Source organism: Ranitomeya imitator, chromosome 1 (genome assembly GCF_032444005.1).
Source record: "Ranitomeya imitator isolate aRanImi1 chromosome 1, aRanImi1.pri, whole genome shotgun sequence".
Classification (NCBI taxonomy): domain Eukaryota; kingdom Metazoa; phylum Chordata; class Amphibia; order Anura; family Dendrobatidae; genus Ranitomeya; species Ranitomeya imitator.
This window is the reverse complement of record NC_091282.1, coordinates 373,136,699-373,157,512: the sequence shown is the minus strand read 5'-3', so window position 1 is coordinate 373,157,512 and position 20,814 is coordinate 373,136,699. Positions and strand designations below refer to the sequence as shown.

Here is a 20,814-nt window from a genome sequence, read left to right as displayed (position 1 = left end):
GACATAGTATAGCCTTGAGGAGAGCACTTGCTAGCAGGGGAAGGGTTAAGCTACATTTCTGCAGCTTACCCAGGTCCTGGGTCTTGAGTCCCCAGGGGAGGTCCGCAGTGTATGCACAGAAATAGTTAGTCCTGAAGGCTGATTCAAAAACGGCTGGAGCAGCGCTGCAGCATCAGCCCTGTGGGTATCCCAAGATGGCCACCGAGATCAGGAAGTGAGAGCGCTTCTCAGGGAACGAGACGCGCCAGAAAAAATGGGCGGCGGTAACTGCCAGTGGGCGTGGCCAAAACTCCGGCCTGTATAAAGGGGGAAAGCCGGGAACTAAATTTTAAACCCGCGGTCGCGGCCTGCAGCGCCACGACCGCTATTAGCGCCATCCTTAACCCTGCTGTTCTGTTCGGTCTGGGGAGACCTATTTTGAACTTTGGTATTTTTTGGGGTGTTCAAGATGCGGTTCTGAAACTTGTGGTTGATTGACTTAAATGAGGATGGGTCGGTCGGCCACGGGTTTCAGAGCCGCATCTTGAATATTTTAAAGAATATTGAAGTTCAAAGTCGGTCATTTTTGACCAACAGAACAGCAGGGTTAAGCCACACACTGCATTGAACTGCCGCACTGCGGACCACCCACGGACCCGGGCTTTAAGGTGCGGATCTCCCATACCCCGGGGACCAGGACCCCCCAGCTTCTCGGCTCCCGCAGTGTACGCACGGTAGATGCGGTGGGCCGGTGCTCAATCCACCGTCCCCATAGTCAGGGAGGAGAGCTTCTGCCGCCTTGCGTCATCCGCTATAACAGTGGTGATGCAGAGGGGGGTTGCACGGACGGCATACATATTCTGTCCGGCTATGCACCTGGCTCCAGGAGAGGTAGATGGAGGGCTACTCCATGTGGTCACCTGCTATGGAGGGGGAGATCGGAATGCAAAGGAACCGTCGCCCGTAAGGTGAGCTCAGGGCTGGCATCCAACGGTGCAGGAAAGGATACGGGAGGGAAGCTCCACGTACTTGCCTGTTGATGGTTCGGGGGAGATCAGAAGCTCAGACACTAAGCAAGAACTGGTTCACTTAGAGCCAGCAGGAGGGTGTATACTGCAGGAGAGGAGCTATTCTTTCTGTATTTGCTTAGTGTCCTCCTAGTGGCAGCAGCATAACACCCATGGTCCGGTGTCCCCCAATAAGGAGTAGGAGAAAATTATATATGGAGACATCATAATAAACAGAATTCTGAAATTTTAGCTCACCCAGGACTGCAATGCCTTGAACGTTCTTCGCAGCGGCGGTGACCCCCATCACGACTCCGGGAGCTGTTCCTCTTGCCTCTACTACGGTTTCTGTATCGACGTTCATGACTTGTATGCCTATCTCTACTACTCCTCCGTCTTTTCCGGTCCCTGCTCCGGCTAAGAAGAAAGGTTTAATTTTACTTGTCTGTAAAGTACAGTGGAGATTAATGGCGCTATATAAGCATCATCTCTATTCTCACAATCTGAAAGTCCCTATATGTGATGAGCAAACATGCACGGATATTTATTGTATAGCGCCATTTATTCCATGGCTCTTTACATGTGAAAAAGGGGGCAAATATAGACAAATACAATAAACATGAGCAAAAAACAAGGCACTAACAGGTACAGAAGGAGAGAGGACCCTGCCTGCCAGGGCTTGCAGTCTGCAGGGGATGGGTGAGGATACACTAGGAGAGGGTAGATCACTGCAGGCTTGTCGGAGGCGGTGAGTCTTCAGGTTCTTTTTGAAGGTTTCTATGGTAGGCGAGAGTCTGATGTGTTGGGGTAGAGAGTTCCAGAGTTTGGGGGAAGCACGGGAGAAGTCTTGGATGCGGTTGTGGGAAGAAGAGATAAGAGGGGAGTAGGGAAGAAGAGATAAGAGGGGAGTAGAGAAGGAGATCTTATGAGGATTGGAGGTTGCGTGTAGGTAGGTACCGGGAGACGAGGTCACAGATGTATGGAGGAGACAGGTTGTGGATGGCTTTGTATGTCATAGTAAGGGTTTTGAACTGGAGTCTCTAGATGATAGGAAGCCAGTGAAGGGATTGACAGAGGGGAAAGGCTGGGGAATAGCGGGGAGACAGGTAGTCGGGCAGCAGAGTGAAGGATGGTTTGGAGCCTGAGTGCTAGAGGGGAGGTCAGAGAGTAGGAGGTTGCAGTAGTCAAGGCGGGAGATAAGGGCGTAATATGTCAGAGTCCCTGCGGCTGCATCATTCGCGACTGTTATGCTAAAAAAAACAGGCAATCCCCGCATGTATTGTGGCTATCTTACAGCTGCGAGACATGCAGCCGTGGGGACTTGAACATATTATCCGAACACGCCCAGGATACTTCGACAACATCTGAGCACATTCGCTCATCACTAGTCCCTATCAATACATGGCTGGAGGCCATGCAAACGCAGGAAGAACATCCAAACTCTGCAGTTGCAAGGTGACAGCGCCAGCCTCTGAGCCACTGTGCTTTTTTATTTACCGTATATACTCGAGTATAAGCCGAGATTTTCAGCCCATTTTTTGGGGCTGAAAGTCCCCCTCTCGGCTTATACTCGAGTCATACGCAGGGGTCGGCAGGGGAGGGGGAGCGGGGACTATCTAATTATACTTACCTACTGCTGGCACGGTCCCTGCTTCTTCCAGCGCTGCATATTCTTCCTGTACTGAGCGGTCACATGGTACCGCTCATTACAGTAATGAATATTCAGCTCCACCTCCCATAGGGGTGGAGCCGCATATTCATTACTGTAATGAGCGGTAAAGGTGCAGCGAGGGGAGAAGCAGGGACTGCACCGTGCCAGGAGCAGGTAAGTATACGGGGAGGGGGAGCACAGCGCTGCGCAATATTTACCTCTTCTTTTAATTCCGGTGCAGCACGGTCATCAGCGTCCTCTGGCTGTGACGCTCAGGTCAGAGGGCGCGATGACGTTGTCAGTGCGCGCCCTCTGCTGAACGTCAGTGCCGAGGACGGAGCCGCACCCAAATGAGGAGCAGGTAAAAGTGCCGGGGGTCCTGAGCGACGGAGAGGTGAGTATATGATTTTTTTTTTTTTTTAATCGCAGCCACAGCATATGGGGCAAGTGACTGTATGGAGCATCTGTATGGGGCCATAACGATTGTGCAGCATTATAAGGGGCAGTGACTGTATGGAGCCATAACGCTTGTGCAGCACTATAAGGGGCAGTGTCTGTATGGAGCATCTTATGGGGCCCTTATTACCCTTTATGCAGGATTATATGGGGCATATTTTAATATGGAGCATTTAATGGGGCCCATCAAACTTTATGGAGCATTATATGGGGCTCCTGATTCTATATGGATATTCAAAAAACACTTAACCTACTGATGTCTCAATTAATTTTACTTTTATTGGTATCTATTTTTACTTTTGACATTTACCGGTAGCTGCTGCATTTTCCACCCTAGGCTTATACTCAAGTCATTAAGTTTTCCCAGTTTTTTGTGGCAAAATTAGGGGGTCGGCTTATACTCGGGTCGGCTTATACTCGAGTATATACGGGTAAGTGGAGAAAAATAAAGTTTACACTTACCTTCTACGTCGCTCGCGACTCCGAGAGCGACTCCTTTTTCTGCTGGTAAGAAAGGACAAACAAATAAATACATTGCAATTCAATCCATGAAATCCTTCCCAAGTCACACACTATAATAATTTACCAACATTTTGTAACTTACCAACATTCTGCTTTGCCCCGCCCATGGGTAGGAGGCACTTCATAGGTTCGTGCCCAGCAGCCACATATAATACTGATGTGCCCTCAGCTCTAACTGGAAGGTAAACTTTATATGTGTAGTAAGAGGCAGTGTTCTCGTTCCCTTTTAGCTCTCCATACACAGATCAAGTTGACTTTTCATCTTTCTAGTGTAGTTTAAACAATTAACGCCTTGGTTTTGCAATACCAAAAGTATTGCTTTATCCATTATGGCCTAATAAAAACATTACAGACGTGTTCCAACATTTAGCATTTGTGCTGTGAATTCCGCAGTGCAAGTCCCCAGCAACACACAATATAATGCAAGTGAATGGGGTATTCAGATTTGCGGGGAAAAAAAAAAAAAAAACGCTTATGGAAATGAAAGCAAAGTGTGGATTTTACACTAACCTGCTCATTCTTGTGGATTTCACCTTATACAATGCTTTGAAAGGCCTCATTCAGACATCAGTGTTGCACATACATGTTCTAGCCGTGTTTTTCATGGACACAACAAACACCTATGTTTTTTTCAGACTGTACGTTCTTGCAAAAATCAGAGACATGGACATTGTTTTCTGTCAACATGGATGAAGTGTGCCAATACAAGGGTCCACTTACAAGGGATCAATCCACGTGCTGTCCGTAGCCAACATTGCAAAGGATAGGAGAAGCTTTGTCATTTATCCATCATCCATAGGTGAAAAACACGACACCGGTACCATATTTTTATTTTTTTTGCATACATGAAAAACATTAACATCTGAATCTGGACCAACTGTGTAAAGTGAAATCAACACAAACAAATCCACAGGTACAACATGTTGATTTAATTTCAAATGTACAGAAAGGATAGCAGGCACCACAAAGCATGAGTAAGTCAGGGATCAACCATACACATATGAGGAAGACTATAAAGAGAAACTAAGAAAAAAAGATATGCACAACACTGGGATCGACCATCAAAAGATTACAACTTTATTCATACAAAAAGGCACATCAAAACAAGACATACATTTAAAAGCATTTAAAAACGGAAAAAAACAGCACATGGCTAGTAAGCTACATGCAACCCCCCAGACAGTTGGAAACAAATGTCATTTAGCACTGAACAATGTGACAAATACTTAGAGAAGGTACATGCGTATGAATTGAAACACGTACACCAATATATACTCACTAGCTACTTAACCCGTTCTACGCCCGGGTGGCGAGCATTTATATTGGTATATGGTCTCCATCCTGGTATGTGTTGCTTCCATCCTGCGCCCTAATCTTGTCATGAGCTGCTACCATCTTGCGCCCCCATCTTGTCATGTGCAGCCCCATCCTGTGCCCCCATGCCGTCATGTGCTGCTCCCATCTTGAGCCCCCATTCTGTCATGTACTGCTCCCATCCTACACCCCAGTTCTGTCATGTGCTGCTCCCATCCAGCTCCCCCATCCTGTCATGCGCTGCTCCCATCCTGCGCCTCCATTCTGACATGTGCTGCTCCCATCCTGCGCCACCGTTCTGTAATTTGCTGCTCCCATCCATATGCCCCATAAGATGCTCCATAGTATATCCCCGTATGCAGCTCCATAAATGTTGATGGCCCCCATGAGACGCTCCATAGTATTATATGCCCCATATGCTGCTGCGAGAAATATATATATATATATATATATACATACATACATACATACACACACACACTCACCTATCGTCGCTGGCCGCCGAGTGCTGGGGGGCCTGAGCAGGCAGGGACACCGGTGCGCTGTGGGGTCGGGTGCCGGAGTCGCCGCCAGCTCAGGGGAAGATGCTCTTGTAGCATCGATACGCGTGGGGCTCAAGTTCTCCCCAGTACTAGCACTTTATATTTGAACTACCTCATCTCTACTTGGCATCCCTGCACTTTAGGCTCCTTCAGAGTTTACTATCTGCCTCGCTTCTGGTCTTTAGGTGATATATTCCTTTATAACTTGGCTATTGTTTCTGTGGGGTATATCTTGATCTAATACATGGTTATCTTACCCCCAGTTTTCTGGATAGCATCTCATATATTGTTATTGCTTCCATTGGAATTTTTAGGGTGCATGAGGGGGCATACTCTGAGCCTAAATTTTGTATACATTATACTTTTTTCCCCTTAAAGGGAACCCGTTACCCCGTTTTTTCAGTACGAGATAAAAATACTGTTAAATAGGGCTTGAGCTGTGCGTTACTATAGTGTATTTTGTGTACCCCGATTCCCCACCTATGCTGCCGAAATAACTTACCAAAGTTGCCGTTTTCGCCTGTCAATCAGGCTGGTCAGGTCATATGGGCGTGGCGACATCGCTGTTTCTTCCCCCAGATCTTGCATATATTTCCGATGGTGGCGTAGTGGTTTGCGCATGCCCATGTTCTGAATCCACTGAGCAGGAGAAGAAAAAACGCGCGATTGGCACCATTTCCCTGGTGATCTGTGGGGGCGGCCATCTTCCTGAGGCCGCGCGTGCGCATATGGAGTCCTCTGCTGCCCGGGGCTTCAGGAAAATGGCCGCGGGATGCCGCGCGTGCGCAGATGGAGATCGCGACGGCCATTTTCCTGATGCCGAGTTCGCCCGTTTTTTCTTCTCCTGCCCAGTGGATTCAGAACATGGGCATGCGCAAACCACTACGCCACCAATGGAAATATATGCAAGATCTGGGGGAAGAAACAGCGATGTCGCCACGCCCATATGACCAGACCAGCCTGATTGACAGGCGAAAACAGCGACTTTGGTAAGGTATTTCGGCAGCATAGGTGGGGAATCAGGGTACACAAAATACACTATAGTAACGCACAGCTCAGGCCCTATTTAACAGTATTTTTATCTCGTACTGAAAAAACGGGGTGACAGGTTCCCTTTAATGCTGTTTGATGCCTGCAGAGTATAAGTTGGTGGTATATGAGTATATATATTAGTGTACGTGTTTCAATTCATACGCATGTACCTTCTCTAAATATTTGTCACACTGTTCAGTGCTAAATGACATTTGTTTCCAACTGTCTGGGGGGTTGCATGTAGCTTACTAGCCATGTGCTGTTTTTTTCCGTTTTTAAATGCTTTTTAATGTATGTCTTGTTTTGATGTGCCTTTTTGTATGAATAAAGTTGTAATCTTTTGATGGTCGATCCCAGTGTTGTGCATATCTTTTTTCTTAGTTTCAAATGTGTGATGAAAATCCTCAAAAGAAAAATGTTCCACATGTGCCAGAAAGCCTTTTATTCCCTTATAATATGACCATTACGTCGTATCACTCCAGTCTTTGATAGTCTCAGGAGATGATGGCTGCATCACACAGGCATCATATACCTCTAGTAGCAGCAAGCAGTGCCATCCTCCAGCTGCGGCTGATAAGCACTTAAAAAGGGTCTTTCCATCTCCAAGATCCTACCCCAATATGTAGTGGGTGTAATATTAGCAAATACCTTTAATTAGAAATGTGGTCTAGTTTTTCTGATTCGCTATGTCTCATCCCCTATGTGCAGGCATTGCAGGACCTTAGGTATCCATGGTTAGGTCCACTGATGAAGTGACAGCAAGTTTGTAGTGGTCGTAACCATGCATACCCAAGGTGCACATTTCAAATGCTAAAACTGACCTGCAATTATGATACTGCAGGCCATTTTCCAAGACTCATAGCATCTCCATTTTTCAGAAACTGGGGCTGGGTGAAGGATTATTTTTTTTCGCACCGAGCTGACATTTACATTGATACCATTTTCAGGTAGATACAAATGTTTTTAGCGCTTTTTATTGCAATGTTGCGGTGATCCAAAAAACATAATTCTGACAGCTGTCATGTGCCAAAAAAGTGGAGGCCAGAGCCAGAGCCCGCATCAAAGGTAGATACACAACCTAGGACATGCCTATACATCAGGAGTTAACCCCTTAATGACTGCCAATACATCTTGTTACTGATCAGAGATATAAAAGAATAGCATCCCGATACGGGCGACAATCCAGTAGTTGTAAGCTGCACACTATAGCTGTCAAATTGCTGCATTAGCCACGATCAGTGTTTGTCAGGGGTAGTCGAATACCTAAAATGTACTTTATAAATAAATTTTTGCACCCTAAACACTTTCAGAATTTGCTTTATTATAAACCAACACGTAGTCAGGGAACGCCGATAGAAGCAGGGCGAGTAACAAGAGCGCCTCCCCACAGAAACTTCACTGCCCACAAACAGTAGGTGCGTAAAGAGGAACAAAAAACACACAAAAGAAAAAGCCAGAACTATGATTTTTTTAGTTTCTAAATAAAATATGTCATATCAACTTCAAAATATTATCAGTGAAGTCATCAGCTCACTATGTGAAAGACAAGCCCTCACACAGCTCCATTGGCAGAAAATGAGAGCGCTACAGGTCCTGGAAAATGGCAACAAGCAAAAAAAAAAAAAAAAGAAAAAGTTTTTTTTTTTTTTAAACATTGTTATTCACCACTAAAAAAAAAAAAAAAAAAAAAAAAATCACCCTGTAGGGAAGGGGTTAGACACAAAAATATGAATTTGTATTTACCTGCTACTGCTAGTATGGCCGCCATGGTTACCAGGACGGCTACTCCTTTTGTGCTCCTTTTCCTCTTTACATGTCAGTTCCTCCTGTTCAGCCGAATAAGTGTCACATCGACACATGATGATCAGGAAGGTACGAATACAGAATTTAAAAAAAAAAAAAAAAAAAGGGAAGATAAGGCAAGGAAGTAGAAAAATACACAAAAAAAAAAAATTATAAATTTTTTACACAAGTGTCATAATAGTTTGCAAAATCATTAAGTCAGAGAGCTACCTACATGAAATCTTAATTAATGTGACCTTTAATGAAGGCTGAACGTGTACCTCACACATATACCTTACCTGATACATACATTAGTTACTATGGGCTATTTCCCCACTGTATCTTGACTCCTGGGCCTGGAGCAAACAGAGGGCATATAACTTAATGACTTACAGTGATTAAACACAGAGCACAGCGGTAAGGCAAAGAAGGCAGAAGCACAGACAGAAGGACTTGGCAGAGGCTTGTAAGAGAGTACAACAGGTAAAATATCAAATTTTGCTTAGGCTACTTTCACACTAGCGTCGGAATCTCCCCGTCGCAATGCGTCGGGCAGATTCCGACGCTAGCGTTTAACGCACTGCACAACAGAGGCAGCGGATGCATTTCTCCGGCGCATCCGCTGCCCCATTGTGAGGTGCGGTGGGGGCGGTCAGTCAGGAGCAAAAAACGTTACATGTAGCGTTTTTTGCTCCCGACGGTGCGCCAAAGCACGACGCATCCGTCGCACGACGGATGCGACGTGTGGCAATCTGTCGTCAATACAAGTCTATGGGGGAAAAACGCATCCTGCAAGCACTTTTGCAGGATGCGTTTTTTCTGCAAAACTACGCATTGTGACGGATTGCAGTTAACGCTAGTGTGAAAGTAGCCTTAGTGGAATCTGTCACCAGCTTTTTGCCACCTTTTCTGAGCAGCACGTTGTAGGGTCCGAGACATCGATTCCAGCCATGTAACATTAACTTGCAATTTTGATAGTCTCCTGTTGAGAAAACAAAGATTTACTACTACAGGACTAGTAAACCTGCTGCCATATTCATGAGCTTTGTATAAGCCCACCACTGATTGGCTGCTTTCTGCCTATGCACAGTGCATACAAAAAGCAGTCAGTCAGTTGTGAGAATGGGGTTATACGGAGCTCAGCATTTAGAAAAGTGGTAGCTCTGCAACAGTGTTTTATCAAAACTGCGGAAAGCAGCCCAGTAAGTGATATATTGCTGGAATCCGGGTCTCTATCCCATATCATGCTGCTCTCAGAAGAGATAGCAAAAGCTAAGTGTTACATTCCCTTTCATGACTTACATTTTAGGCTTGTGTAAAAAGATTTGCTGAGCATGCCAATGCAAGTAATTTTTTATGATAACCAATTACTTAAGCTCATCATGTTATGAAGTGTACACAAGGTTTTTTTTTTGTTTGTTTTTTTTTAATTAAGGCTACTTTCACACTTGCAATCCGTCGTTTTGGGCAAAAAACGGATCGTGCAAATGTGCCCGCAGGATGTGTTTTTTGCCCATAGACTTGTATTAGCGACGGATGGCCACACGTCACGTCTGTCGTGCAACGGATCCGTTGTGTTTTGGCGGACCATCGGCACGAAAAAAAAGTTCAATGTAACCTTTTTTCATACGTCGCATCCACCATTTCCTACCGCGCATGCACGGCCAGAACTCCGCCCCCTCCTCCTCGCACTTCAGAATGGGCAGCGGATGCGTCGAAAAACTGCATCCGCTGCCCACGTCGTGTACAAATTTCACAACGTGCGTCGGTACGTTGGCCCAACGCATAGCGACGGACCCGTACCGACGCAAGTGTGAAAGAGGCCTTAAGCAACCACTAAACCGAAAAAAAGAAACACCACAACTTTTCCTTCGATCTTGTTGGTTGCCTTGAAGTCACATGTTTTCAAGCCCCTTCCCCAGTTGAGTAGGACATGGAAGACTAGGCTCTATGAGAAGAATGGGAACTTTGCTACCGAGCCAGTGGCAGAGTGTTTATAGGACCAAGGTACCAGTGAAGGCCATTACTCTAGATACTCGTGGCATCTTTCCAACATCAGTGCTCCAATAAGGCATGTCTCTCCATGTAACTCTTGGCCACATACTAAATGCACAGTATAAATTAATCAAAAGTCACAAGAAACCATGCAAGGGACCTTGTGACTAAATATGAATCTGTACACTGGGCATCATTGTGGGTTTGCCATGACCTTCAGAGCAGATCTCAGCGTGACAACACATCTAGAATATGACCGAGTCCATACTAAATGGAACTAAAACATTTCAAAGCTCACAAACATTAAAATCGGTATCCAGCTCATAAAGCGATGGAATATTACTAAGTGATGTTTTTGACATCTACAACCCACCAGTTCTGAGAATGAAGGGGAAACCGTTCTCCAGGTGTGCTGTGTAATGGGGCAGGTTTTCCCATATAACCTACAGCCACCACCTTTCAGCCCCATGTGATCACATTCTATGACGCTGTATACATGATTCCAATTCGCCATGCACAGCAAAAAAACAAACAAACAAAAAAAGCAACAACACACTTCTACTCCCCTGTGGCGTGGTCCGGGGCCTCCTATTTGCAATGCTGCGCTCCTTCTCTGCATGACGCGCACTACCTCATCTACACAGCGTCTTCCATCGCACTCCTGCACACTTCTCTCTGCCTCCCTGAGGGCAAAGTACTGTTCTGTGCCTGCACCAGGAAAGGCCAAAGAGCACCGACACATGCACATTACAGTACCTTGCCCTGCCCTTGGCAAGGCAGAGAATAGTGCGCCCATGCAGGAGCATGTGTCATCCACACAAAGCAGAGGAGGCCAGCATCACAAGAAGAGAGGAGGCACAGGATGAAGAACAGCGGCGCCCATCCGACCGGACCACGTCACAGGAACGTATAATAAACGGTCTTTTTTTGCCTCGCAGGGCAAATTGGAGTCATATGTGCAGCACTGTAGAATACTGTCACATGGGGCTGAAAGGTGGTGGCCATATGTTATATGGGGAAAAACCTGGCGACCGATTCCCTTTAAAGGGATTTTCCCAAGAACAAAGTTGATTTTAATCACTTGATCTTGGAATAATAATAATTTCCACAATTGGATGTTTAAATAAAACGTTCCTGTGCTGAGATCATCTTATACATGTGCCCCTGCTGTGTACTTTGACTGTCTGACCGTGCAGGAACATGATCTGATCATACCACATCTCCTGGGCACAGGAGCAGGGTTGTGGAGTCGGTAAGGCTAGGTTCACACTGCGTTGTGTGAACCCGCTTAACGGACTACGTTACACCGCGGCATAACGTAGTCCGTTAACGCCGCCATTGCTTGTAATGGCGAACGCATTGCAAGCGCACGCCCACATTGGGCGTGCGCTAGCGATGTGCCGTCATTTGAGTGACGGACCTCGAACGCTGCTTGCAGCGTTCGTGGTCCGTTCCTCGCTAGCGCAGATCAGGCATCTGCGCTAGCGGGATCGGCAAATGCGATCCCTTTTGGGACATTGCGTTAGCGCAGTCCGTAGCGCTATGCGCTAAACGGACTGCCCTAACGCAATGTGACCCTAGCCTAAGACATTACAGCAGGGGATCGCAGATGATTCTCTCTTTTAGGTAAAACATTGTTTAAAAATATTTATATACAAGTTTTACCTCACAGTAAGAACCAGCTGCTGTAATATCTGTATACTCTTTCTTCCTCCCCTGGAGCTGTGATATGATCAGACCATGGCTCTAGAACTTATTACTCCAAGATGTGTTAAGTAAAATGTACTTGGTTTATGGGAAAACTCTTGAGGGGCCGTAACAGTGAAGCACTCTTGTGCTAAAGATCAGTGAGGGTCCTGACATTAGACCCCTCTACTCAAAGTCATGGCATATCAGCAATGTGGGATGATTTTAAAAGATGGCAATTGGATTTCTCTGTAATTGTTAAATTCTCTCAGATCATACAATTTTTCAAGAATAAAATGAGTTGTATCCCACCTACTGATGCATGCACACGCCATCCAGTTACAGGACTCTCACCCAAGATCAAACATAGGCAGCATGTAGACCTTTGTACTTACATGAATGAGCAGGGTTTACAGCAATGGAGAAAAGCTCTGGATACAATCAGAATGGGGGGTTATAAGCAGAGACTTTCATGTGTAAGGCCCAGTTAAGAGTTATCCAGTATATGGGTCTTCCACTACTATTGGACCCCCTTTCATATGTCCATGACAATGCTTTTATTACCTGCGCATCTGGGTGTAGATCCGGTGATCCTTTTTGGCATGCAGGCACTACCTCCTGCTCTGATGTGACCAATCTGCCCTTCTGGGCACTGGATTTGGAGGGGATGAGAGGAGCAGGTCACCCTGCTACTGGAGCGTTGGCCCCTTCAGCTGCCAAGCTGCCATCTGCTTTCTAATTAAAGGGTCTGGAACTGGGGGCGTGGCCTAGCGAGCGATGTGAGGACGTGCGCTGGATCTCTCCCGCTACACCTACCGCCATAAAGTATTTTAGGCTACGTTCACATTAGCGTTGTGCGGGGCATTTTTGGATGATTTTTGGCGCAGAAAAAAACTGCATCATGCAGCGTCCTCTGCGCCCTGACAGTTGCGTCAAAATGACGCGTGCGTCACAAAACGCAAGACAACGCAAGTCCATGCGCCCCCCATGTTAAATATAAGGGCGCATGACGCATGCGTCGCCGCGGCTGCGCCCGACGCTGCCCCGCACAACGCTAATGTGAACGTAGCCTTAGAGGCGCCGAACGCCTATAAAGTGCCCAGGAATGCCCGGAGACCCGAGGGGAACAAGTGGAGCCCGGTGGAGAGTCATCCAGGTCCGGGAATGACGCGCAGGAAGCAAAAGAAGCCGGCAATGGCGGGAAGCTCGCGGATCCAAGATGGCGCTGAGTCTGCAGAGGAGGCAGCAAAGGCATGCGTCGCATATCGCAAGAAGCTGGAGTTGATTGCTAAGTCGGAGGAGGCTGAGAAACTGCGCTCAGAGACTGAAGGTGAGGGATCTGGAAGAATAAGCGAACTGCTGGATGGAGGTGACGGAGCAGTATGGTGGAGCGGGGGTCCCCGGTGAGAGTTGATACAGTTCTTGAGAAGGGAGCCACATTAACTGCTGAAATGACCTCACAAGTTGATATGTCTGTGAATGTGGAGATGGCTGAAATGGAGGAACAGACGCTAAAAGACATTCTCAGTGGTGATGTACTGTAAATCTGCTCTTGCTGCTCTGAACTTGCGAGTGGATGACAAAGGGAGAGATGGTGTCTCTCAACTCAGCTATGCGCAAAGTTGAGAAGAGAGTGGAGGAGCGTGAGGAAAGTGTTGAATACAAGGCTAACGAATTGTTAAATAGGGAAAAAAAAAAAATACATCCAGCGTATTGCAGAGTTGGAGTTTAAGACCGATGATCTTGAAAACCGTTCCCGTAGGAATAATTTGAGAATAATTGGTGTGCCATAAAAAGTTGAAGGGAGTAATCCCACTGAGTACATTGAGTCATGGCTGAAAAATACTGTGGGAGGTGACAGCCTCACCAAATTATTTGTTGAAAGAGCACACCGGGTTCCTACTAGACCTCTACCTCCGGGGTCGGCCCCAAGAGCTATCCTGGCCAAAATTCTCAACCATCGTGATATTCTGCTGAGGAAGGCCAGGAATTGTGATGGTCTAACTACTGATGGGAACCGGATCTCCATTTACCCTGACTATTCTGCAGTGGTCCAAAAGCTTAGGATGAAGTTTAGAGAGGTCAAGAGGCGACTGCGAGACTTGGGCTTGAGCTATTCAATGATCTATCCGGCTAAACTCAGGGTGGTGGCTATGGATCGGATGCATTTTTTTCAAAATCCAGAGGAGGCAACACAATGGCTGGATCTCAATGCTAAGCACATTGGAGTGGACCCGCTGAAGCTGGTTCTAAGTGTTCTTGGGACAGTTAATAATCTCTGAATGTTATTAAGTTATTTTAAAATTGATTGCCATGGGTCACTTTTCATATGACTTGCTATGTTATTGTTCTGAGTTGGTTGTGTTCGGTAGTGCAACGGACATTTTAATTTGATATAGGTGGGTGGGAGAGGTATAGGAGGGAAGTGGTTGTATTTCTAGGCTGTAAAACATCGTTTCCAGATCTCATATAGAGAGAGTAAGTTTGATCTTAAATTAAAGAGTTAGGGTATGTTCACACGTTCAGGATTTCCATCCTTTTTTTTTTTCAGGACAGTTTTTTTAAAAAACTGCAGCTCTTGGCAGAAAACGCAGGTCCTTTTTTTGGTCCTTTTTTTGATGCGTTTTTTTATCCTTTTTTTATGCAGTTTTCTATGCAGAGACTGTGTGTTTCCTAGGAAGCTTTTTAGGGCTAAAATGGCTGAAAATACCCTAACCCTACCCCTACCCCTATTCTAACCTTAGTGAAAAAAAAAAAAAAAAAATTCTTAATTTTTTTATTGTCCCTACCAATGGGGGTGACAAAGTGGGGGGGGTGTAATTTACTATTTTTTTATTTTGATCACTGAGATAGGTTATATCTCAGTGATCAAAATGCACTTTGGAGCGAATCTGCCGGCCGGCAGATTCGGCGGGCACACTGCGCATGCGCCCGCCATTTTGCAAGATGGCGGCGCCCAGGGAGAAGACGGCCGGACGGACACCGGGTAAGTATAAGGGGGGAGATTAGGGCACTTTTGTGGTTTCCACACTCCCTCTTTATCAATATGTGTTTGTAGTATGCAAGTTGTTTAACCTTCGTCAGGCTGCATAATTTTACAACGTTAACAGGCTGCAGAGGTACAATTGTACCTTCATATATACCTCCACTGCGATATTTGGCCAATATATTCTTGATCAAAACTGCAGAGATGTCACGAAATTTCAGCCCTCTACGGCTTTTCGAAAAAAAGTTATTGCAATTTTAAAACGGAATAGTTACAATTGTACCTAGTCAGCCGGACGAAGGTTAATAGATTAATGTGTATAGTGTCTTTATATATTCCTCCGCTGTATTCTAAGAAAAAGTTACAGGAGATTCAGGAAATATCAGGCAGATGGGTGGAAATTCCTTTGCTCATAATGGGTGATGTGAATAATATAGCTAAAGACTATTGGGATAAGGGTAGACATGCTTTGCTGAGAGGAGAAGGGAATGAGACGCCTTTTGGTAATTATCTAAGGGAAATAGGATGGATAGATTTATGGAGGCTACGTAATGTAGATAAACATATTTACTCATGCTACTCGGCTACGTATGGCTCTCTGTCCCGTATTGATGTAGCTTTGGGGAATGAAGGGATGGAGAATTTATTTCAGGAGGTAGAGTACTTGCCTAGGGTTCTATCGGATCATAGTCCAGTACTGGTGTCATTACATTTTGGTAGACCATGGGAATGTGGTGGGGATGGGATGGAATATTCACCCTTTCTGGCTACAGCTCTTGGACATGGAAAAGGTTGGGGAGGAACTAGCGGAATTTTTTTTTAGGATAAATGAATGGAGTGCAGGGAGTCATGTAGTTTGGGATACTATGAAGGCGTACCTGAGAGGGATTCTATTTCGAGATATATCAAGGCATAAGACTGTCTAAAAACCATGATAAAGTTGTGATGGAGGAATTGAAGGCAGCTGAGGAACTCAATGCACAAGGGATAGGCAAAACAGAATGAAGGTGCTCAGGTGGAGGTTAATCAACTGCACATGCGTAAGGCAGAGAGGTTGCAAGCATTTCAAAAGGAGATATTCTACGCGGAAGGGGAAAAAGTGGGACATTTGCCATCAGTGGTGGCTTCTGCACAGCGGGACTCTTCTCATGTGTATGCCATAAAATCGAAGGGGGATAGAGCGGTCACTCAGGGGGAACAAATTTTAGAAGTCTTCTGGAAATTTTTACAGTGAGCTATATTCCTCTAGGGTACAAAAGGGAATAAAGGAGATAGATAAATATGTGGAAGAGGTTAATTTACCCAGATTAAGCAAGGACAGTGAGTGGATGGATAAGCCGCTTGGAGAGGAAAAACTGAAGGCGGCTCTGGCAGAATTGCTGGGGGTGGTGGGGATGCAGGGCTCCGGGGGCGGACGTTTAGAAAATTCTTAATGCAGAATTAATAACCAAATTGGAAAGGGTATTTATTGAATCGTTGGAGAGGGGAGTGCTGCCTCCATCTATGAGAGAGGCCACTGTTGTGGTCATCCCTAAAGCTGACAAAGATCCACAGCTGCCAGTCTTATAGACCAATTTCACTCTTAACGGCAGATATAAAGATCTTGACGAAAGCCTTGGCGAGCAGACTGATTCATGTGATTGACAAGGTGATTCATCCGGATCAATCTGGCTTTATGCCCAATAAATCTACAGCAATTAATTTAAGGAGGCTATATTTAAATATGCAGGTAAGAGTAGTGGTGTCCTTGGATGCCCATAAAGCCTTTGATTGTGTAGAATGGAATTACTTGAGGTCAGTGCTGGAACGCCTGGGGTTTGGGCCTAAATATATCTCTTGGGTGAGGCTGCTATACTCCGCTCTAATGGCAAAAATCAGAGTAAACAACAAATTGTCAGAGAGCTTTTCACTGTTAAGAGGTACGAGACAGGGGTGTCCGTTGTTCCCGTTGCTTTTTACTTTAGCTGTAGAGCCTTTGGCGACTAAAATAAGAGGAGCACAAGAGGTAAAGGGCTTTGTTTAAGGAACGAAGGAGGAAAAAGAGGCTTTATATGCTGATGACATTTTGCTTTTCTTGGAAGATTCGGAGGTGACCCTGAGTAACGCGATAGCTCTAATTGAAGAATTTGGGTTGTTTTCGGGACTTCCGATTAATTGGGACAAATCAGGTGTTCTGCCGATAAGACGGGGATAACGAAGGTCGAGGGGAGCTGGAAATTTCTACAAAATTAAAGATGGTTCAAAACTTTAAATACTTGGGGATTCATATTGCCCTTCCTCTAACAAGTTTTGATGAATTAAATTTAAACCCACTATTGCAAAAAAATACGTACCAAAATTTCAGCGTGGAATAAATTACACCTGTCAGTAGTTGGTAGGGTGAATCTTTTAAAGATGATTGTGATGCCTCAACTGCTTTATGTGCTGCACAATTCTCCTCTTTGGATCCCACAGTGTAGGTTTCGCAGGATTAAATCCCTGTTCGGTGAACTAATATGGGGGGAAAGAGCTCAAAGTTCAAACAAATATTACAGAGGCCCAAAACGGAGGGTGGTTTGGCGCTCCCTAATCCTTGGTTATATTTATCGGGACAGTGTCAACATCTTAAAGGCTGGGGGGATGAGACGGGGGTGACAAAACAAACGCCTAATAGCTTGAGGTACTTACTAAAGACGGGGTCACTGAGTGAAAGTTTGGAGGGAGGGCATTTTATGAAGGCGGGTTCTCAGCATAGTACTATTAATCTAATCCACAAGGCTTGGGAAAAAGTGAAGCATATCTATGAGTGAACCCGGGAGGTTATCGCAGTTATTTGTAATCCATAGGGCTTATAGAACCCCTGAAAGGTTATTCAAAGCTGGACTGAGGCCTAATTCTGATTGCCCAAGGTGTTCACAATCTCAGTCGGGTATACTGCACATGCTGTGGCATTGTCCTGGCGGTCTTCCTTCTGGATAGTGGTATTGAATCGTATTGAACTGGTGTTTGGGTGCACTGTCCCTAGAAACCCATTGGTATGCATATTGGGATACGTGGAAGAAATAACAACGGACAACTCGACCAAAATAGTAATTGCACGATTGTTATTTATTGCAAGAAAGCTGATAGCAAAATTTTGGATTAGAGAGGAACCTCCGACTATAAGAGACTATTATACAAACTGATCATATACTTCTTCTGGAAAAAAGTATTTCCACCAAGAGAAACAAGTTGGATCTTTTCCAAAAGTTATGGCAACCGTGGATTGATTGGAACTAGTGCAGTGGGAATGATATGTAACGCTATAAAGGTACCGTCACACTGAGCGACGCTGCAGCGATACCGACAACGATCCGGATCGCTGCAGCGTCGCTGTTTGGTCGCTGGAGAGCTGTCACACAGACAGCTCTCCAGCGACCAACGATGCCGGTAACCAGGGTAAACATAGGGTTACTAAGCGCAGGGCCGCGCTTAGTAACCCGATGTTTACCCTGGTTACCAGCGTAAAAGTAAAAAAAAAAACAAAAAAAAAAAAAACACTTCATACTTACCTTCCGCTGTCTGTCCCTTTGCGCTCTGCTTCTCTGCCCTGTGTAAGCCCAGCGGCCGGAAAGCAGAGCAGTGACGTCACCGCTTTGCTTTCCGGCCGCTGGGCTTACACAGGGTAGAAGCAGAGCGCAGAGGGACAGACAGCGGAAGGTAAGTATGAAGTGTTTTTTTTTTTTTTGTTTTTTTTTTTACTTTTACGCTGGTAACCAGGGTAAACATCGGGTTACTAAGCGCGGCCCTGCGCTTTGTAACCCGATGTTTACCCTGGTTACCAGTGAAGACATCGCTGAATCGGTGTCACACGCCGATTCAGCGATGTCTGCAGGGAGTCCAGCGACCAAATAAAGTGCTGGACTTTCTGCAGCGACCAACGACATCACAGCAGGATTCTGATCGCTGCTGTGTGTCAAACTGAACGATATCGCTAGCCAGGACGCTTCAACGTCACGGATCGCTAGCGATATCGTTCAGTGTGACGGTACCTTAAGAGATGTTCAGGTGTTGTGATAGTACGTTATTTGATTATGTGTGCAACGTGAGGAATGTTGGTTGCTTACGCTATGGTCTCCAAGGGCAGGGAGGGGGCAGGGGAGGGATACTTTACTTTATATTAAAAATTGTTACCTGAGTAAAATGTAATGTCATGAATGATACAGGTTTTATTCTGGCAAATTCAATAAAAATGTATCTGATTAAGAAAGGGTCCGGCACTGAAAAGCATTGCAAGGTAAGTGCTGAGGACAGTGAAGACATCTCTGCCTGTGTGCCGCAGACGGCCTGTCTGTAGAGCGCATGATCAGACACCCTGTCAATCACCTCAAAGCTGCGCCTTTGCCCCATCAGCAGCAGGACGACATGCTCCTCTCATTCCCTCCAAATTCTGCACCAGGAAGAGGGGTGGATCGGGCACAACGGAGCAGGCAGTAGTGCTGGCACGTCAAGAAAGGATCACATGACCCAAACCCACATGTGCTCAGAGACGCTTGGGCAATAAAAGTACATTAGAAAAGCAGAGTTATGACACCTGAGAAGGGGACAAATAGTGGTGGAAAACCAGTTCAAAATTTGAACCACGGTATTTTGGCCAAATTCAAGAACTCAAACTTGCTATATGTTAGAGGAGCCTTCAGCCAACAACTCTTTAGCAGACTGCCACATTGTGCACCTTACTTTACAAGCTCTGGCATACTCACAAAGATTACTAGAATGTGAAGCAACAGATCTTCAGTCATATTAAAGCCCATGCGGACCTCTGGCTGAATATTGGGGCACAGATATTGTGTGATGAGCGGGAGCAGGCCCGCACATTTACTTCTCAATCCTCTCTGAGCCGGGGAGGAAGCTACAAGCAAAGCAAGATGGCAGACCAGAGAGCTACACTGATTTATTTAGGTTTTCCTTTAATTTTTACAAAATGCAAAACTGCACAAAGGTGCACGGGATAAAACGGCAGGGTGCATTGTAAGAAATGCCCAACCTCAGCAGTTGAAGAGGTATCTGTATAAATATCCTACTGTCATGACCTTACACAGGATCACAAATGCTCACTGCATGTGAAGGATAAAGTACAAAGACGAGGTGATGACTTGCCTCCTTCTCCTGGCCATGATAGGGAGCTTCCAGCATTGCTTCAATCACAATATCAAAGTCATCAGAAGCCATGCCTGGTCAGGGGGCTTGTTCTGCAGACAACAAGAAAATTAATAACTCTCCAATACAAAGCATTACATCTAGTTAACGCAAATGCAGGTGAAACAAATTTATTTCCAGCCAGATAAATCACAAGGGTAGAGAAAGACGTGCTAATATTTAAGGGTCAGGGTAGTTTCAACAAACTTTGCAAAAATCTACAGCACAGACCAATATTAGGAATTTTCTGATATACCGTATATGATCAGAGGAAGCAGTCTCTTTCTACTCTTATGCGCCAGTTCTGCCCTTCATTTTAGTCAGTTACTCAGAAAACCAGGGCTATGGAGTGGGTAAGCCAAACCCCTAAGGCTACGTTCACATTTGCGTTGTTGTGTGTTGCGTCGGCAAACCGCATGCAAAAACCGCATGCAAAAACGCATTGTTTTGTGACGCATGCGTCCATTTTTGGCCGCAAAAAAAATGCAACTTGCTGCGTCCTCGGCGCCCTGACTCTTGCGCCAAAAATGCCGCATGCATCACAAAACGCAAGACAACGTATGTCCATGCGCCCCCATGTTAAATATAGAGGGCGCATGCGTTGCCGCGGCTGCGCCCGACGCAACGCTAATGTGAACGTAGCCTAACTTCTCAGTTTCACAGACCCCCAATCACACAGTCCTGCCTCACTACTGAGCATGAACA

At 45.6% G+C, this 20,814-nt stretch overlaps 1 protein-coding gene across 4 annotated transcripts in view; it reads right to left on the bottom strand.

The window, feature by feature from the left end:
- Window positions 1-20,814, bottom strand: part of RBM23 (RNA binding motif protein 23) — a 78,958-nt gene that overhangs the window by 30,852 nt on the left and 27,292 nt on the right. For 2 of the 4 annotated variants that reach the window (XM_069761783.1, XM_069761782.1), the window contains exons 2-5: window positions 20,071-20,162; window positions 8,247-8,329; window positions 3,556-3,594; window positions 1,245-1,403 (exon numbers count right to left, since the gene is read on the bottom strand). In XM_069761783.1, the coding sequence (XP_069617884.1) occupies window positions 1,245-1,403; window positions 3,556-3,594; window positions 8,247-8,329; window positions 20,071-20,142 (353 nt within the window). In that variant the 5' untranslated portion in view covers window positions 20,143-20,162. Of the gene's footprint in view, window positions 1-1,244; window positions 1,404-3,555; window positions 3,598-8,246; window positions 8,330-20,070; window positions 20,163-20,814 lie in introns of all 4 variants that reach the window. The other 2 variants (XM_069761780.1, XM_069761781.1) reach the window with 1 other exon arrangement.